At 39.9% G+C, this 18,641-nt stretch overlaps 1 protein-coding gene across 5 annotated transcripts in view; it reads left to right on the top strand.

The window, feature by feature from the left end:
• The window catches only part of PRKAG2 (protein kinase AMP-activated non-catalytic subunit gamma 2), a 210,684-nt gene that overhangs the window by 169,652 nt on the left and 22,391 nt on the right, over window positions 1-18,641 (top strand). For all 5 annotated transcript variants that reach the window (XM_058833468.1, XM_058833471.1, XM_058833470.1 and 2 more), the window contains one exon: window positions 12,207-12,316. In XM_058833468.1, the coding sequence (XP_058689451.1) occupies window positions 12,207-12,316 (110 nt within the window). The remainder of the gene's footprint in view (window positions 1-12,206; window positions 12,317-18,641) is intronic.

Genomic DNA, 18,641 nt, shown 5'->3' with positions numbered 1-18,641 from the left:
TCAGCTCTGTGAAGAGCTTCCCTGCAGAACTTCCCTGGTCCAGAAGCTGCTTGGTTTGATAGTGGGGCTGTCACAGCTAGTGAACAACTGCTTGACAGGTCGTCGAAGACTTTGGCCAATGTCATCTCAATTTCTTGCTTAAGAGGTATTGAGTTCACAGTGTCTTGTGCTTGAGCAAGGATAGACCTGGAATATGCAGCAGTGTCAGTGTGGCCTTGTAGGTGACTCCAGAATGCTGTTTGTTACTTGTCTGTGCCTGCTTTGCTGAGCATCACCAGGATGGAGGAGGGTGACTACAGAGTCCTTCCTTAAAGAAACTTCCTGAGAGGGTGGTCTCCAGTGTTCTGTCCAATAGACTTCTTTAATACCCTGCACAGACATAGACAGGACAGTACAGACGAAACAGGATAACTGTCTTGGTGGATTGATACCCTCTAAATTCGGCTGATCAAGTCAGTGCTCTTGGAAATCTTACTGCCTTGGGGCATAGTTCTGTGTGGAGATGACTTGGTTCAAACTGAAATAATGCCAGTGTGACAGGAATGACAGCAGAATATTTGCATCAGTTGGCTCGATCTAACTGTTGCTAAACAATCATAAATGTTTCTGCTTATTAATCATCTGCAGCAGATGTGGGTGTTCTGTAAGATAGGACTTCTCATAATGTGCACTGTGGTTTTGATAACTTGAGGGTGCATGATGGCAGCATTTGGAGCCTGAAGTCATGACACTGACACCAGGTCTGCTGTTGGTTAGGAGCTTGATCTTCGGGTTGCAACAATCTGTCTGCAGGTACTTTGTTGATTTGAATATTTTAGCTTCCAGAATGTACAACTTTATTCGCATTGCATGGGTTTGGGAAAGTAGTTAAGTCTGAAACATGTTAAGAAATGCAGCATTTCCAGAATAAATACAGGAGCTGGTGGCATTGTTTTTTGGAACAGTTCTTGTATCTTGAGACAAAATATTCTTCTCCATACTGAGACTGCCTTGGGTGGCTATTGTGGCTCTTCTGTGAGTAAAGAAGACTGACAAACAGAAAATCTGACAATTCAGGGGAAAATCCTTCTGTGGAAGGGTTGCACTAATGGCTGGGATTAACATAAATCCAAAGCAGTTTAATACAAGCCTAACTATCTTAGAGCAAAGTTGAAATTGTCTTTTGGGCATCCAGCTTGGCATCTAGATGGAACTTTAGAAAGCTTAAATAACCTGTCCTTCTAAGAGTGGACTACATCTAAAAGGTTTTTGAGTATGTTTTGGATATCTTCAAGATGTACTGAATACTGTTTGAGTAAGTCTAACTTGGTTTTAAGTTCTTTCCTCCTCTCCTGAATTTTTTATGGATTTTACTGTTTCATTGAACCAGTTGGGTGATTTTACCAATTTTGACTGTGGCAGAAGTTAATGGCACTTCTACATTTTGTCTAAAAGCAATTTTCCTGTGCTATAGACCACTGGTTTTACTTGTGATGGGATTTTCTTTTTGTCTTTTAAGGGTGTTTTATGAATTGTGTTGGGGGTTTTGTTTGTTTGGGTTTTTTTTTTTTACAGTATTATTATATTATTTTGCTTTTCTCTTTGTATTGTGACAGAGTATTTCATTCTGACACTGGGTGTTTTAAGAAACAGAATTAAAAAGGGTTTTTTTTTCCTACCAGTCCCTTACACTGTGGCATTCTTTTCTGATGCTTGTTTTGAATTTCTGCTGATGTAAATTCAGAGAGAAAAAAGATGTCTGAACTACTGGAGAAGGGAGCAAACTGAGATGGGTTTAAAAAAAGGCCATTTTTGAGGAAACCATAAGGAAAGCTCCTTTAACTCAGTAAAAGGAAAACCAAGAGAAGGGATGTGATAACGCACATGTATGCATGAAAACATCCTTTAAGGGGCAGGAAGGGGGTAAACACCACGGAAGGAAATTAAATGAAGAACAACATTGGCACAAGAATAAATGGATATAAACTCTTCCTATAAGAGCTTTGTAACAGTATTCTAACTTCCAGCATAGTTACTGTAGGAGAGACTTCAATGCTTTGACTCAGTGCAGGATGGAGTGGGATTGCTCAGGGGAAGGGATTGTGTGGCTGCCTTTGGCAGAAGTTTGTGAATGCCAGAGTGCAGAAGGTGAATGCTCTGCTCTACACAAGCAGTTGCATAGATCTCTCCTGCCACAGTCTTGCTTGAATTTCTCCTGTATAATTTTGAGTCAGTTCCTAAAAAAAAGTAAGGCAAAAAGAACCCCTCAAAAACTCCAGTGCTACTCTGTGTAGACATCAAGTCAGCTCAGGGGAAGATCAGCTTTGGGAAGAGTTGCAGTTTATCTGTGGTATAGAGAAGGGATCAATAAAACCTGTAAAATGGGTTCCAGAAAATTGTTTCCACATACATTGAATGTGTGTTGGATGTCACCTGCTTGAGTTATGGAGCTGTTGGTTCTTTTTCTGTGTGGCTTCAAGCTACACCTGCTGTAGGTAAATCTCCTTAGTGATATATGGGAACAGAACACTTGATAGTCTATTAAAGTGTGCATGCAGGTTCATAAATCTGTATAAGAAATGCCAGTAATAGGTGTTTAGAAGGTGTTGTCACGCATAGGTAGGGAAGGAGAAGAAATGTGCAAGGACAAACTAGAGAAAAATGAAAATGTAAATACCAAATTATTAAAAGCTTCAACTTAAGATGTAAGTAATTATTCAGGATTTGAGACCAGCAATTTATTAGACCTCACAAAACTGTTTCTCCAGCAAACACAGTCCAGAGTTCTTATGGCTGAAGACTTGAAATATTTCTCCCTTAAAGTATTGATACTTCGAGTTTAGTCTTCAGTGGAAGATTGCCTTCAGATTAAATATCTGCCTTGTTCAGTAGGGATATGGCTGCAGCTTGTGAAGATGCTATGTGCTCATTTTGAAAATGCTTGTTGTGTGACTAATGCTTTGGTTAAGCTGCATGTTTAGGTTTGATCTTAAACTAATTCCTAGAATGCTTAAATGGCTGTTTCTTTTCTAAAAGTTTGTACAAACTGTGTAACTAATAGGACTTGGGCTTGTTTTAAAGATACAGCAGAAATTCAAATTGTTTACTAATCTTGCAGCAGAGATACAGGCTGGTTTATTCTCTCATTAATCACATACCTTAAACTTCCCTTGAATCCAACTCTGCACAGAGTGTTTGCTGATATTAATATTCAGAAGTTTAATACCATTTTTAGTTTGTTGCATTTCGTGTCTCTCAATCTTGAAGAGCAGGCCCACATTCCAGACAGGCGACATCTTAATTTAGATCTTTGTTTGGGATGCTTAACGAAAAATCATAGTGCCTGTTGTCAAGGGAAATCTTGAACATGTTTTAGAAAATTCTTCAGGTCAGCTTATTCTTTGTTGTGGTGAAAATCCTAGAAGCGCTAAGGTTGCAGGCTGAAGTTGCTACCTTTATTCACAAAACCACAGTGATGCTTTTCTCAAAGTACAAACCTTTGACCAACAGTTGATTTAAGAGATACTGAGCTGTTTCAAAAGTATTTTTTGAAAGGACTCGGTTGGACTTACGATACTGTTTACCAGTTTACTGTATACCAGTTAGTTCCTAAACAGGGCAGCTCTTGCTTGTACACAAATAAGTTTCTCTGCCTGCCTGGACAGGGAACTTCAGAGTTACTATGATTAGCTCTGGAATGTGGAGTTTCTTAAGCTGCCTATCACTTTTTTTTGTCTCTCCCAAATCTCACAATAATCATTTGCTTATCCACACTGCCCCTGGAAGTGTTAACTTCTCAGCCCAGTTGCTGGGACTTACTAACACCAATAATGAGGGACAAAAGGAACAAATAATGAGGAAAAAAAAGTGCGGGATTTTGAGGTGTGCTGTGAGTGTAAGACTGCAACATAATCCAACTCTTTCATCCTTCCAAGCAACTGTTTGAATCAGTTTTCTTTTGTATCAGTTTTCTCTTAAGATTCTTAGGGCTGGAATTTGATGACATGTAGGCATCTAAGCTTCCAAACCAGAAACATGTACTTTTTGAAGAATTGTCAAGATCTATTTTGTTCTAAGCAGCATGTGCTTTTGAAGACACTTGTCTCATTCCACATTTAGGACCTCTAAGGAAGGAGGTTGTACAGTGTCATAAGGTTGCTTTGTCCTGTCTAACCAGCTTGTGGAATGCATTAATGGCTCTCTAACACCTGTGGTGGTTTTTTTGTTTGCCTATTGTTTTGTTTAAGCAAACTGTCTTTTCTTTCCTCCTTCTGCTGTAGCAAATTAAGTTCATAACAAGGTATTTCTCTCTCAGTAGTGGTGGTATTTAGTCACTCCATAACTTGCACTCTTCCAGTTGAATGTTTCTTTCAGATTTTGGTATTTTTTGAAAAATTGTATTATCTCCAAACCACTTATAAATTCAGTTTGAAGGTATGCTAAAGTTTTAAGTCTTGCAACAATTTCTAACTCTTACTGCAAGCTCTTTGAAGCGTGGTCTATTCCTGTTTTGATCACTAAAGAGAATGTTGAATAAAATGAAGTCTTGATCCCCTGATACTCTGTTGTAATGGGAAGTATCAAATTACTGGTAAAAACACTTCCAGAGTGAGCTGTAGAAATGTAAAGTCCTGCAGTATGAGCTTGCATGCCACTCTACACTACCTGATTTGCATAAGGTGGGCCTTGCAAATGTTGCAGCTTGGGGAAGATTTTGAACTGAATTCCGTGTCTTGTTAAAAACACACAGTTGTCATCCAGTCTTGTGAGCTCTTAAAAAAAACCATATTACTAGTTCTGCTGCAGCTGGGGTTGCCTTTTAGGCAGCTACCATGTGGTGACTCTGTCTTTTCCTCATGCAGTGATATCCCTGCTTGCTTTAAAGCTAGTGTCTCAAACATACTGCATTTTTTTTAATATTATTTTTATTTAGTGTCTCCCTTCTTTTTCATCCAGTTGATCATTTTATTCTGGGTAAAAACTGATTAGTCTGAGATGTTCCTGACACAGCCATGTTGACTTTTTTCTTTGCTTTTGATGAGCTGCTTTTGCAGGTGCTTACAAATTCACTGGTTTTAATGACTTGCTTCAGTACACTCCTAGGAATATCTGACTGGGTTTGAATTTGTTTGCCTTTCCTATAGACTGGTAGTATATCTTCTGCATGAACTTGCAGAGTTCAGCCATGGTTGCTTTTAGCTAGGGTGACTCCTGTTTACACACATAATAACCTTCTGGCTCTGCATGAAGCAACTCCTTGTGACAAGGGAAGAAAACATCTCAATTACCTTGGTGATCCAAAGTGACTGAACAGTTGCACTGGCTCTAGAATTCAGAAAACACACTGAAATGTGTGCAAAAAAAAAAGGTAGATGCACACAGGACTGAAGGTTATGTTTGAAAGTGTCTGAAGCAATTCTGAAAATAGTTCTTAAAGATGTGTTCTGGTTTCTTTTAGCTTGTTACTGTTATTAGAAAGATTAACCTTTTTCTGAAGACCTGAGCAACAAGACATTGCATTTCCTTCTCTGTTCACTGTTACTGATCTCTTCATGTACCTGTTCTCATCTCTTCTTTTCTGTGCCTCCAGACCCTCTTCCTGTTTGCAGGATGAGGTGCAGTTAGCAAGGGAGAGCTCACTTATTCTGTTGTTGTTCTTACATGCTCACACTTCTTTTTAAAGTCCTTTTCCTCTGTCACATCATATATCCGTGCTGTAATATGCAATTGAATTAATCTTGGAACACTGAAGAGGCTCCTGATACTGATCTCTTGATACATTCCCTATCACTTCTTTGTATCAGAGTTTCTTACATCTATAAACTTGCTGTAATCTTTATCTGCCAGCTCACACATTCCTTTAGATCAGGGTGGGAAATGTTCAATCTGCAACATCCATATCCTATAGCCCGTGGCTGCATGAATAATGCTACTGTGTAACTTCAATGTGTGGTCTTCCAGGATATTTTAAAGGTCTTTGTAGTTATCAGAAAGAAAAATAAAGTCTTGTTTCTGTCTCTATATCCTTTCTTCCTGTTCTTTGCATTTGAAAGCCTTTCAGCTTGTGATGGAGTTGTCAACTCCTATCACTGTCATCTTATTATTTCCTATATATTGGACTGTAAACCTGTTTGGTTCTTCCCCTGTATGATTATAAGTAGTACATTGCTAGTCTTGCCTGCCGTCTCTGCAACAAAGTTTTGTCAAGCAAGTTCTAAAACTTTTGGAGTTATCCTGTGTAGAGCCAGGAGCTGGACTCTGATCCTTGTGGGTCCCTTCCAACTCAGGAAAGGATATTCTCTGGTTCTGTGATTTATCTCCTGCCACATAGAGTAGGTTTCTTGTGACCATCTCTTCCTGCTTTTTCTGTCTTTTGTTACCACTTAGTCTTACCCCGTGGCTGATGGCATGGGTGGTTATTTTGGTGGTGTGTTTTTTTCCTTTTTATTAGATAAGTTTCCTCATGATTAAACAGAAATCAAATGATACAGCACAACACTGCTTCTTTTCTCCCGTGCTTCTTAAACTATGTTAGGATTCCCTTCCTACCAAGTCTGACATTGATTCAGCTTCTGGTGTCTGGTTTCTTGTCCACTGTTTCCAGTGTTCTTGGCTCTTTAGCAGACAGCTCAGCAGACTGAGCAGTCATGCCCCCTTACTGTGTTATTCTGTGGCAGAATTGCAGTTTCTTGCGTTTCTCTGCCAGCCCCTTTGTTCTCAGGCTTTTCTCTGGATATACCATGTACATTTTAATATGTGAAGCATTCAAACCTGGGTAAAAATCTGATAAATTAGCCATATTTATCTTATAGAAGGTAGGCTGAAGTAAAGCTCTTGCTCATGGTCACAGCAATGTCCTGTACACAGTGAATACTGGATCCCTCTGCAGAATCTGTTCCTCTCTGTCCATCTGCTGAGGAATGCTGATAAAGTCCTACCTGGACATTTGATTCCCAGAACATTATTCCTGAAACCCTGCTTCATTCAGATGCCTCTATTTCCCTTAAAAGCTGTGTTCCAGGGCCTGGTGGTGAGGAATAGTTTATGCTTCCTTCTGAGTAGTGTCACTGTTGCTCTTGGAGTGGATGAACTGTATCCTCTGTGAATGCTTTTTTCCAGATCTGTGTTATGTTAGTGACTTACACTAGAACTCCTACAATCTCCAGCACTGTGAAAGCTGTGTGGGAGGTTTTCAAGGATATTAAAGAACTCCTTCAGTAAATTCAGACCAGGAGTTATCAGAAACTTTAAAGCAAGTTTTGGTGACAGCTTTCAGATAAAACCGCAGTCAAAGAACAATTTACAAGGTTAATGATGTGTTTTACCTGTGATATTCTCTGCCAAAAGTTATCTGTAGCAGGAGGGAGAGAGGATAACTTGTCCTGACTTACTGAAGTGGTTGTTCACCTTGGTGTCTTCTGGCAGCATTTGGCACAGCTAAGCTGATCTTTGCTGTGGATGCTGTCATTGTTCTGGGTAGCTTCTAGTATAAGGAAAGGGCAGGAGATATATAAATATCTATATATAAATATGTGCATGTGTTTATATATACATATAAGAATAGTAGAGAGTACTTTGGCATAACACCTTTTAATAAAGTTTATCAGTATAATTACACTAATAAATTTTACTTAATGTATTGCTGTTGGATCAGTTCCATAGTGAACATTGTAATGAAAAAATCTTTGGTCTTTAATATTTTCATTCTCTGGCATCTGAAATGTGATATTCAGCACATCATGTGACTTTTAAAATAGGAGTATGGCTTGGAGTGCCCTGAAGTGCAGATATGTATGTGTGAAGTAACAGAAAATAAAATGTGTTTTCCCCTAACTGGATTGTTTAGTACAAGTGAGAACATCACAAAACTACATTTCTACTTCCCCATTTCCTTTTATCTATAGGATCTGGCTGAGGGGAGATGATTATGCCAGTAGTAGTCAAGGTGAAAAGTAATGCTGGGAATGCTTAGCTCAGCTCCTGCTGCTGTAAGAAAACTCTTAAGCTCTTTAAGTTGCACAGTTTCCATACTGACTCTTATTAAAAAATCAGGGGGAATGGTGTAATTACTGTGTATATTTGTGGTTTCTGTCTTTCTCCAAGCTGTTCACCAGGCTAGGCAGTTAGTTGAGTGTATATTTTACATACTGCTCTCTGCTGTTTTTTCCCTACTTTTTAAAGGGCCTTTAAAAATTTGCCATTAATTTCATATGAAACTTTGAGAAGTCAGTTATACTAACAGTTGTTTAGGTTAATAAGAAGGTTTAGGTTGATAAGTTTGAGTTCATAAAATTATTGAGAGTTGCTAGAGGTCCCAGCCCTCAATGCAACCATGGGGACAGGGGTGCTATGGAGACCTGCTGTGGCATGGTTGTGGTGGTTTTGACACTTTAAAGAAGGTGAGACCCCAGCCTCTGTGGAACCTGTGTCTTTCTTTCAAACACTCCTGGAACCAGTGACTGAACTTGAAATATGAGTGGATACCAGGAGCATAATACAGCTGTAACAGAAAATATAATAGGAAAGGTCATGATGTTGTATTGCTGAAATGAGGAAGCACATGTGGCCTAGGATCTTGTTTGACCAGCCCAGTAAGAGCACAGCCCAGAAATGCAGCCTGTGGCTTGCAAGAGACACATCTGAAAAAAATTCTATAGGTTTTTATGTTGCAGTGTTTGGAAGCTTTTCTATCAGTGTTGATATTATATTCCTATTCTCCATCTGCAGGCACTTCTTATTTTATTTTTTTTTTCTTTTTCCTCTTCTCTTTTTTTCTGCTTTTGAAAGCCTTGAATTTCTGAGGGGAAAGCTAGAATATGAAAGCACTCTGCATGGTGGCAGAGGTATGAGTGGAACTGAAGGCATCTGTTCAGTAGATCTCTGAGGAAATGGCTTCAGCAATGCTGCAGAAGTTTGTGTCATGCATGAGTATTCAGATGGTAGTTCTACCTTAGAGCTCTCTGAATAGACAGTTATGCTTAGTACTGAGTCCCACTGCAATATCTGAGTCAGTATTGTTGAATAATTAATGTCAAAAAAAAACCCAAAAAACTATGATGCTCTTGTAAAAAACATCTACTACTGGCTGAAATAAAAAACAAAAGCACGTCTCCTGTTATGGTGAAGGGTGGGGCAAAGGAAGAAAGTAAAAATTGTTTTGGTGAATAAGACTGAGGAGCAGGATGGCAGAAATACAAATAGATAGATCTTCTACTCTTTAAAGGATCTCTAACAGTAGGATGAAATAAAATGCCAGTACAGAGAATTTACTCTGTAAAAGCCTGTATGACAAGGTGCTCAAGGTCAGGTGTTGAACTGTCTGACAGGGTTTATTTGTAACCTTCTAGGTGACTTCTCTTTCTTCTCTATTAAAAATCTCAGAAAACAGCACTGGGAATTTGGATATTTCTGCCTTCACCTATGGCTTGTGGAGAGGGGGTGCACATGGGCAATGTCCACTTGCAAAATGACTTCCAAATGAGTTAGGTGATAAGCTTGCATGAGTGAGCACCTCCACAGAAATACACATTCAACTATTTATTAGTGGATTCTTCTCCTCCCCAATCCTGCTCTAGATTCAGATGCCTTCTGCTGGGAATTTGCTCTGTGAGCCAGCTGATTCCCAGATCATGAGCTGTAGGGAGCTGAGGTTTGGCTGGAGGCAGTTCTGTGTTTATATCTCCTGCATATTGGGCAGATGATCTTGGGTGCAGCTCAGAGATGACGTGCAGAGACCAAGGGAGGTTGTAAGTCAAGCCAGAAGGGATCTGTCCGTGTCCTTCTGAAGGAAGTACTGCTTTGCAGGTGCTGCAGAAGCTTCAGAATGAATGGGCAGTTATTGGGAAAACAAATAAGACTGGAAAATGAAAGTGGTCAGGTAATAAAGTAGAAATATCCTCATGGAGGTGAGGGTGTTCTTATTTGATCACTTATATTTGCAGCACAATGGTGGTTGGATACAACCCAAAGCAAGAAATTTGTCCTCTGGCAGGGGAGAGAAACTGTGAAGAAGATTATGCCCTGTGCAGTTGTGCTGTGCAGGAAAGATGAGTGTGAGTGCATCCCTGAGAAGTGCTGAGCCTTAGGTTTGGGAGACTTTTTCTCCACTGAACAGCTGTGTATGTACATAATTTATACCTAATACACAATACCTGTACAAAGAATTGGGCTGTGGCAGCTGTTGAGTATTCCCAGGTAGCTGAAGGTCTTGGAAGGTTTTAAATATCCTTTCCAACAGGCACTTGATGGAGTTATGTAGGACATGAGAATTAAGTCAGTGCTGCTGATGTTTTGCATGATTAGCTAGTTAGTAACTAATAAAGTGGTGCATTGTACTTATTTATAGTGTAAGGATCTTCTGTAGAAATAAACTTCAGTTCCAACTGGACAATTGGATCCTTGTCCAGATCCTGCTAGAGTTTCCTAGCTGTTTACAGGGGTGTTAACAGTGCTCACAGATGGCTATCTCATGCTTATGAATATTTTTAATTGTAACTTTCCAGTTAAAATTAAAGGGAAGCGATTGCTTTGTGGTGTCTCCCCTGAACTGGAAGACAGCACAGGGTGAGATAACATTTAACCATTCCTTTGCATCTGGGTGGGGATTATTGAGGTCCAGTTGAAGTTGTGTTTGGAGGGTGGGAATGTGGTAATTGAGAGGAGGGTTTATGAGCACACCTTCACTCTAAGAGTTCCTGGTTGTGGCTACCATGAGCAGCCTCCCCTGATTGAATTGTTCTGGCTCACAGTTACTATGCTTATCCTGATACATTTAAAAATTGTTAGTGAGTTGGCACGACTCTGTGGAGCCATGATGTACTCTAAGAGTGTTCACTTTTTTCAGCTGGTTGTTTTGTGGTTTGTAGAATCACTGAATCATTTAGGTTGGGAAAAAACCTCTTAAGATCATCAAGGCCAACTGTTAACACCATGTTTACCATCCCATGTCCCCAAGTGCAACATCCACACATTTTCTGAACACGTCCAGGGATGGTGGATTTTACTGTTCTGGTGGAATTTGAGGGGTTCCTATGCTCGTTTCTACCTATAGTATCTTAATTGTTTACAAACTTGAGGTTGAAGTAAATAAGGACTCTTGGGACTGCACTTAGGATTGTAGAAGCAGCCATAACTTTCTAAAGACCAGACTTATTGATTATTTATTTAATTATTTATGAGAAATGGGAATAGGAAATGAAGGTCTTGCTCAGTGTGTAGAAGATGCTGGGTCCTGGAGCAGCCACTTGTAGGGGAGATCCAGCTTTGCTTCTGTGCATTTGGACTAAAAAGGCTGTGCAGAGCCATTTTGTGAAAATGTCAAATAATTTATCCAAAGCAAGATAATGATCAGTTGGTATTTCAAGGGTGTTTTTTTAATTTTTTGTCTTTTTTATTGTGCTCTTCAAAAGTGTAATATATGTCTAAGTTTATGTGGAATTATTACGGGTCTGAAGGGTACATCTCTGATGGAGGGATTATCCTTGACCAAGTTTTAGGTACCTGCTGGAAGGAATGCAGAGCCAAACTGCTTATAAAAGAAAAAAGTTAATGTACCTGAGCAGATCTGGGGGTTGTATACACATGCATCTGAGCATATGCAAAGGAAATTTAAGGTAATATGGGCGGGATTGCATGTCCTTGCTACAGACACGCAACACTAAAATCATTCCAGCCACGTGGATCCTGGTTTTATAAAGAAAGTGTTGCAGTTGTGATGCTCTGTGTAGCCTGAAGAGAATGGAGCTGATTAAGGAACTTGCCTGCTGTCTCTTCAGAAAATAGAGAATTATGTATGAAGTCAAACAGGTAGCAGTAAAGATCCAAGAAATATTAATTTAAAGAGCTTGAGGTAGTGAAGCCCAACACTGTTTAAGTTTCAAACTGTCTTCCTCTGTATATAATAGTGTTGAGATGCATATTCCAGTAGGTTGCTGTTAGGAAAAAAAAAAGAGATTTTTTTTTTAAGAATGTAAGTCTTTAGTATGGAAAGACACCCTGTCTCATCAAAGAGGAACAATGCATTTTGTCTTTGTTTTATTTAATCTGAAAGGAAGGATGAGTCTGAAATGCAAAGTGCAAACCTGTGACTGTCTGTCCAGATCGGAAAGTGAATTTGAGTTTTGCTTTAGGTTTGTCCTTTGGCGGTGTTCAGTTGATTTGGCATGCTTTTATACTACTCTTTTTTTTAAGGTTCCTTAAATAAAACAACATAATGTTTTTACTTACAGCACTTGAAGAATCGGAAAGTGACATTTATGTGCGATTCATGAGGTCACACAAGTGTTATGACATTGTTCCAACAAGCTCTAAGCTTGTTGTTTTCGACACTACGCTACAAGTGAGTATTCTCCTTTCAGTCTGCCTTTGCTTGCAGTTCTTTTTCTTTTTTTTTTTTTTTAATGAGTGTTTCCTGAGTGTTAAATGAAATTTAATCTCTTGAAGAGAAGTACTGCCATTGTGCTGTGCTTTGACTGTACAAAACTATATTGTTTCAACTGTCTTTCCTGTTATGCTCGAGGAGTTGGGGCAAAACATCCTAGCAGAACAGAAAGAGGGGATGTACTTTGGTTTGCAGTTGAATTCTCTATCTAAAAATAAAAATTTCAGATGACCCCAGATTTGTGTTGGCTTCTTCATGGCTACCTGAATCTACTTCAAAGACATTTGGTGTAAGACCCCTGTGCAACAGCTAAAGAGTACCCAGGTGCTATGAGCCTGTTCCTGCTATACTGATAAGACAGTTTAGGACTCAAATGGATGGCTTAATTATGCAAATTATTGCATTCTCCAGAAAATTTTTGTTTTCAGCTTCTCATTTTGCATTTAATCAGTAAATCATCTGCTAGACTCTTGGCTCTGTCTGAAGAATTTGTTTGCCAAAAGAAGGCATTAGCTGCCTGCTATAGAAACAGACTAATCTGTTCTGCAGTGTGGTAGAAAGCTGTGGCTTTCTTTGTTTCCTGGATTTTGCAATTGGTATTTTTTTTTGCTTGCTTTGGTTTTTGCTGTTTCAGTGTGTTTTGCCTTGTAAAGATGCTCCAATTCTGACTTAACTAAGCCCATTTAGTAATTTTGGTCTGGAATGTACTACTCAGACCTTAGCTTTCCAGAGGGAAAGTCAGAGGCAGCCATGATCAGATATCAGTCCCAAAACATTCACAGAACCATCTTGTGTATCAGATAATTGTGTATAATGCTGGATTGAGTGCTATGGTCTGAAAGGTAAAAAATCTACATTGACTTTTTCACCATCTTAGAGGGAGGAAAGTTCTGCAGTATTTCCTTTCTTCTGCCTGAAAGAGAGGAGGACTGTCAACTCTTGAGTAAAAAATTTAGACCTCTTTGACCTGAAAAATCAGCTTTAGGATGATGGGGTTCACTGTCATTCTTTCAGCTCTTCTCAAAGACTGTTGGCCTCCTTTTCATTCCAGGAGACACTTTTTCCTCACACTCTGAGATGATGTGCTGGGAGTTGGTCTGCAGTGGGCATGACCCACAACTTGCACTGTGTGCTCACCTGGCTCAAAGGCTTGAGCCTGCTCACCATTGCAATCGGAGAGATGATTGTTCTTTATTCAATTTACCAGTTAATCTTGAGGCCCTTGGGGCAGGCCGTTGATTCCCTTTGGAATCTCCAGATCTGTCAATGAATGACATCATGCCAGATACCAGTTTTTATTGCTGGAGCTGTGTTGAGAAAATGCTATTAATGTCAAGAAGTGAGAATTTCCTCTCCAGGTGGTGAGCCAGAGTGAGGTAACACCCAGGGAAGCAGACAGTGAGTGAGTCAGTTTTCACCATAAAAGGAGAACAGGTAATTTCATGGTAATGGAAGAACTTCCACCAGCACTTCACCAAATCCCTTTCTTATTTGGCTTTCCTAATAATTGTCATGGATTACAGCTAGAGGAGAGCAAGGAATGCCTTGGTCTGTGATCGTGGAGTCATATTCTTAGTCTGCTTCTCCAGGTATTTGAAAGCATTGGTGGTAGAAGGGAAGTCTGGAGTTGCTCATTCAGATTGTTGTATGCAATAAATAGGGACCAAATCTTAAGTTTGTATTGCTGGTGAGGAGATTTTTTTCCCTCTAAACTGCATTTTTTTGACTTTGCATTATTACACTTTATCCACTTGCATTACTTTCAATTCATAAAGTCGTAATACTGTAAAGCAGGAGTCTACTTCCAGCATGGGCACTATCTTCCAATTCAGGTTTTGCAAAACTATTTAAGAGAACACTAAAAAGGTAGATCTGAATGCTTACCAGGACTACACTGTTAGGTGGTCTCTTAAATACTTCTGTTCAGTATTTCTCTTTAGTTCTTTATCTGGCACCCTGTGTTAATGTGCCACCATCAGTTTCTTCAAAACACATTATGGTCATTGTTTGGTTGGTGTGGCTGGTGCACAAACATGTATGGGAATATAAGAATAGAATAGCTTTTTTCATTTGTTTAAAACAGCAGAATAAGTACATGGTGGAGAATTAACCCAATGAGGGTGGTCAAATAAAACTTCTAAACTGTTCCTTGTATTTTAATTTTTAATGTATAAATTGTTTACTGTCCAGTACCTCAGGACTTTCTGTCAGTTCGTACTTTGAAAACCCAGCTCTGAAACATTCAGCGTCCATGAATCCTCTCAAATGGATATTTGTCTTTCCTGGGTCTGTTTCATTCCTATCCACAGCAGTGTGTCACCTAATATAAAAACAAACAAACAGGAAACACCCACCAAAAAAAAGATCTGGTGCCTTGAAAAAGTTCACCAGTAATTTGAATTCAGGTTTCTAATAATATTAAAAATACACAATAAATAATGCAATAATAAATAATATTAATAGGAGCTCACTTCTTGCCTCCCTTAATATAAGTTAGTAATCATCAGTGGAGGAAGAAGAAAAAAATGGATCTGGGTTGTGTTTTCATGGCATCCTTTGAAAGATTCTGGATTTTGGATTTTTGTTTGGCAACAGTATCCCATCTCCCTCTGCTGGTCAGCGATCCCAGCACACCACTTGCTTCTACCCTGGAAAATTATTCGTGAGATAATAAAATTTGGAAAGTATTCTAAACCTGTTGTTAGTTGTGGTAAAATTGGAGATGTTATCCTTATATAACAGGCACCAGTCGTACCACTGAAGCAACACTTTTTCATGAAGGTAAATGTTTAGTCTCAGCGTCTGTGAGGGAATTCATATGAAGTTTCAAAAGGAATCTTGTTTAAGCCCTAAGAGAGGGGATGTTGAGGTGCCCTTATGTTGGAAATAGAAGGCTTTAAATAGCAGAAATAGCAGCTAATAAAGAGCAGGAAAGGGCTGAGAGTCTCTTCAGCCCTGCTTATCTGTCAGTCAGAAGGCATGGGGAGCTTGATTGCAGCAGCTGCCAGCATGTGGCAGGTCCCAGTGCTGGCACAGCACTCTGTGCTGGAGTGTCCAGAGCCCAGGGTGGTGTGTTTCATCTGACACCTGCACTGTGACAGCTGCACTGTGGCTCTTGCAACTCTGCTGGCCATCAGCTCCTGTGGTGCAGAACTGTGCTTCAGCAGGACAATGTGCCCCTTGGCACCCAGCATCCACACTAAATAAATGCAGTGTGCTGAGCCCTGCTCTGCCTGAGGCCAGCCAGCACAGCTCAGTTTGCCTCAGTGAGGTTTCACTTAGAGCTTCCCCAAAACAGGATCTGTGTCTGGTCTGCCTGCCTGGAGTGGTTCCTATCCTGTGCTGAGCCCTGGAAGTGGCCTGGGAAAGTGCTTGCTGGCCCAGTTTTCTTGATCTAGACTGATAGTGGACTGTTTTTTCACCTTTTCAGTTTATTAATACTTATTTGCTCCTCATAAATATTTATAGAATCATATTGAACTTCATGGCTGTGGCTTTTCCCTACCTGTGACCCACGAGTGCTCCTTGTTTGTGACAAGCTGCTGCCTTTGGCTTTTCCCAGGGAAGATACTGTCTTTGCTTGGCACACATTAAAGAAACTTCATAAAGTCTGATCTGACCAGGAAGGGAGTCAGGAGACAATTAGATGTTATGAGCTTTCCTGTGAAGTCTGGAAATTTGACTCTGTGGATGATGGGGAAATTGGGCAAGTTGCAACAGTGTGCAGCTCACCGTGGATAAACTTTCTCATCTTTTGCACATCTCCTGAGATGTAAACAGGGGAATAAACCCTTCACAGCTCCTAGGAGGGGTTATGGAGGTTGTCCCTTGAAGGGCTGCTCTAAGCATTAACTTACAATTCTTCTTCATTCTAATTATGCTAAATATAAATGGTTCTGGCTTGTCTTTATGATAGACTTCAGGAAATCACTGAGCTGAATGCAGATTTATTGGTCACCAACTTGTGTCTTGAGCAGAGCATGTGAGCACTGTACAAGTGATCATGCATTTGGTGTGCAGATGATCTGGGGTGAAAGGAGGAGACACCCAGGTCTGCCTTGCCTTTCTTTTTGCTGGTTTTAACCTGTGTCAGGTACATACAGTGACACTACAATCTCATCTTTTCCTTTGATGGAAAACAAAACAAAACAATTCCTGTATTAAATTCAAAGATTAATGAAATGCAACATTTTGTTCACATTCTGTCTGCCAGGTTACTTGGTCATCATCTAATGTGATTTCAATTTTTCCTTGTTTGCATGCATCTGTTTGTTTTTTTTAAAGACCAATGCATTTCCCCCTCCCTCCCTATCCTGAACTGTATTAGCATTTTTTAAGGAAATGCCTCTTACCTAGCTTATAGCAATCTCTGAAGCTTAACTCCAAAAGCTTTCTTAAGGCCAGATTTTTGTCTGACCTTGAAAGAAATGTATTAATTTGTTGTGGCTTTGCCCAGACTACACAAAGATGAGAAGGATTAGCTTGTTTTCTAGCACAGAACAATTAACCCTAGAAGAGGAATGTAGAAGGTGAGTATTAGATGAGGACTTCCCTGCTTTGTATCAAGCAGCAATCTGCAGTCCCAAGGATGATCTGTTAGTAAATGTAGTGGCTGTGTCTTGTGGAGTTTGCATAAGGTCTCTTTGGGTCAAAAGCTCTATCTAGTCTTTGACTAAATTATGTTCTTACCTGTTACAAGTAAATTTGGGTTTTAATAATAAAACGTCTGTAGCTTTTGCTTGCCATGACCTTGAAACTGTTTTTAAAGCATTTGTCCAGCACTTCTTCATAAACTAATAAAAATCATGTTTATGTGGAAACAGTAATCAGAATAAGCTTTCAGAATCCTAAAGACTCTTTCCTTTTATTTCCTTCTGTGTGCTGAAGAAATTTTGCGTGACTCAGATAAATGATTTAACCTGTCTGTTTAATGAAATTACCTAAGTTGTTAATGGACCAGATGTTATCACCAATGTAGGCTTTTGTCAGAACCACTCACTCTAGTAAGAGCTCAAATAATTTTCTACCACAAAGCTAAAAAACTTTATTTTAAACAGTGTTCTGGAAACCTCTTCAGTGATTTGACAAGCCAGCAGTAAATATACCTTGTAACTTCTGCAGAGCATGCAATGGATTCAACATTAGAAGAATGGAAGAGGATTTATATTTCTCTTTCTTGTGCTGACTCTATTCAGTAAATGGATTTATTATTCTGATTCTCTCCAGGTCATTCTTGACTGGGGTGTTGCCTCTCTCCACGGTAATGAGATAAATCAGGCTTCCAGGAATAATGCTCCAGAATGGTTTGCTCCCAGAACTGCCCAGCAGACTCTGGGTCTGCTGTCACACAGCTTTACAAAAGGATTGACTGTCTGTTCCTTAGTTGGCTTTGAGGTTTCTCCCTGATGAAGCTGCTGCTGTCTGCATTTCTGAGGAGTGTGAATACCCCTCCTTGCTTACCCTGCCCACAGAACTGTAAGAGAATCATCTAATTTAGCTTCTAACCAGTATGTGGGCTGAGGCAGTTGAGCAGCCACATAAAAGCTCCCTTCATTGAGATCAGGCTGGAATCAGTAGCAAAATATGGGAAGTCTGTTGTGTTTTTTTCCGAGCTTCTCCTGTTGCTGGTATACAAGCATAGGAGTTTAATTCCTGCAGCTCTCACAATCAGTAGGAAGTGCTCATTTGTGGATCTTGGAGGAATGATAGGTGCCACTGAAACAGAAATTTCTACACAGGGTGTAGGCAAGGTGTTTGTGCTTGGCTGAGTGAAAGTTACATATCATTCTTCCTGCCTTCTCTACCCCATCTCCACTTTTTGGATAAGATCTTAATCTGTGAAGGAATTTCTGTGCCCTTCCCCAGCAGCAGATCCCACTGGCTCTGCCCGTCAGATTTACCTGATATTCCCTCTTAGCCCGTTGTGGTGTGAAATCTGACAGCACAAAGCTCCAATTTGGACACAGTGACACAGAGTGTCAGTGCAGGTCCTGGTTTGGTGTCTTTGGCTGGACTGGGACCTTTCCACGGGTATGTGGTGTGGGGAAGAACTCTGCATGTGGACATGGCACCTGCTCCCAGGGGAGAAATCGAGAATATGTGCATGGTTTTAACCTGAGGATAAGACTGCCTGTTACTTCTGGGGTTTGGCTTGGCCCTGAAGGGTATTAAACCATCACATATTTTACTCAGCCATGGCAGTAAGAAGTGCATGATTACCCAGGAGTGTTCCCTTTCCATCACCTGCAAAAGAGAAATGAATTTTGATCTGGTTTCATACAAG

The sequence above is a fragment of the Poecile atricapillus genome, chromosome 2 (genome assembly GCF_030490865.1).
Source record: "Poecile atricapillus isolate bPoeAtr1 chromosome 2, bPoeAtr1.hap1, whole genome shotgun sequence".
In the NCBI taxonomy this organism is placed as follows: Eukaryota; Metazoa; Chordata; class Aves; order Passeriformes; family Paridae; genus Poecile; species Poecile atricapillus.
The sequence above is the reverse complement of the archived record's forward strand: the minus strand, read 5'-3'. Positions and strand labels throughout refer to the sequence as shown.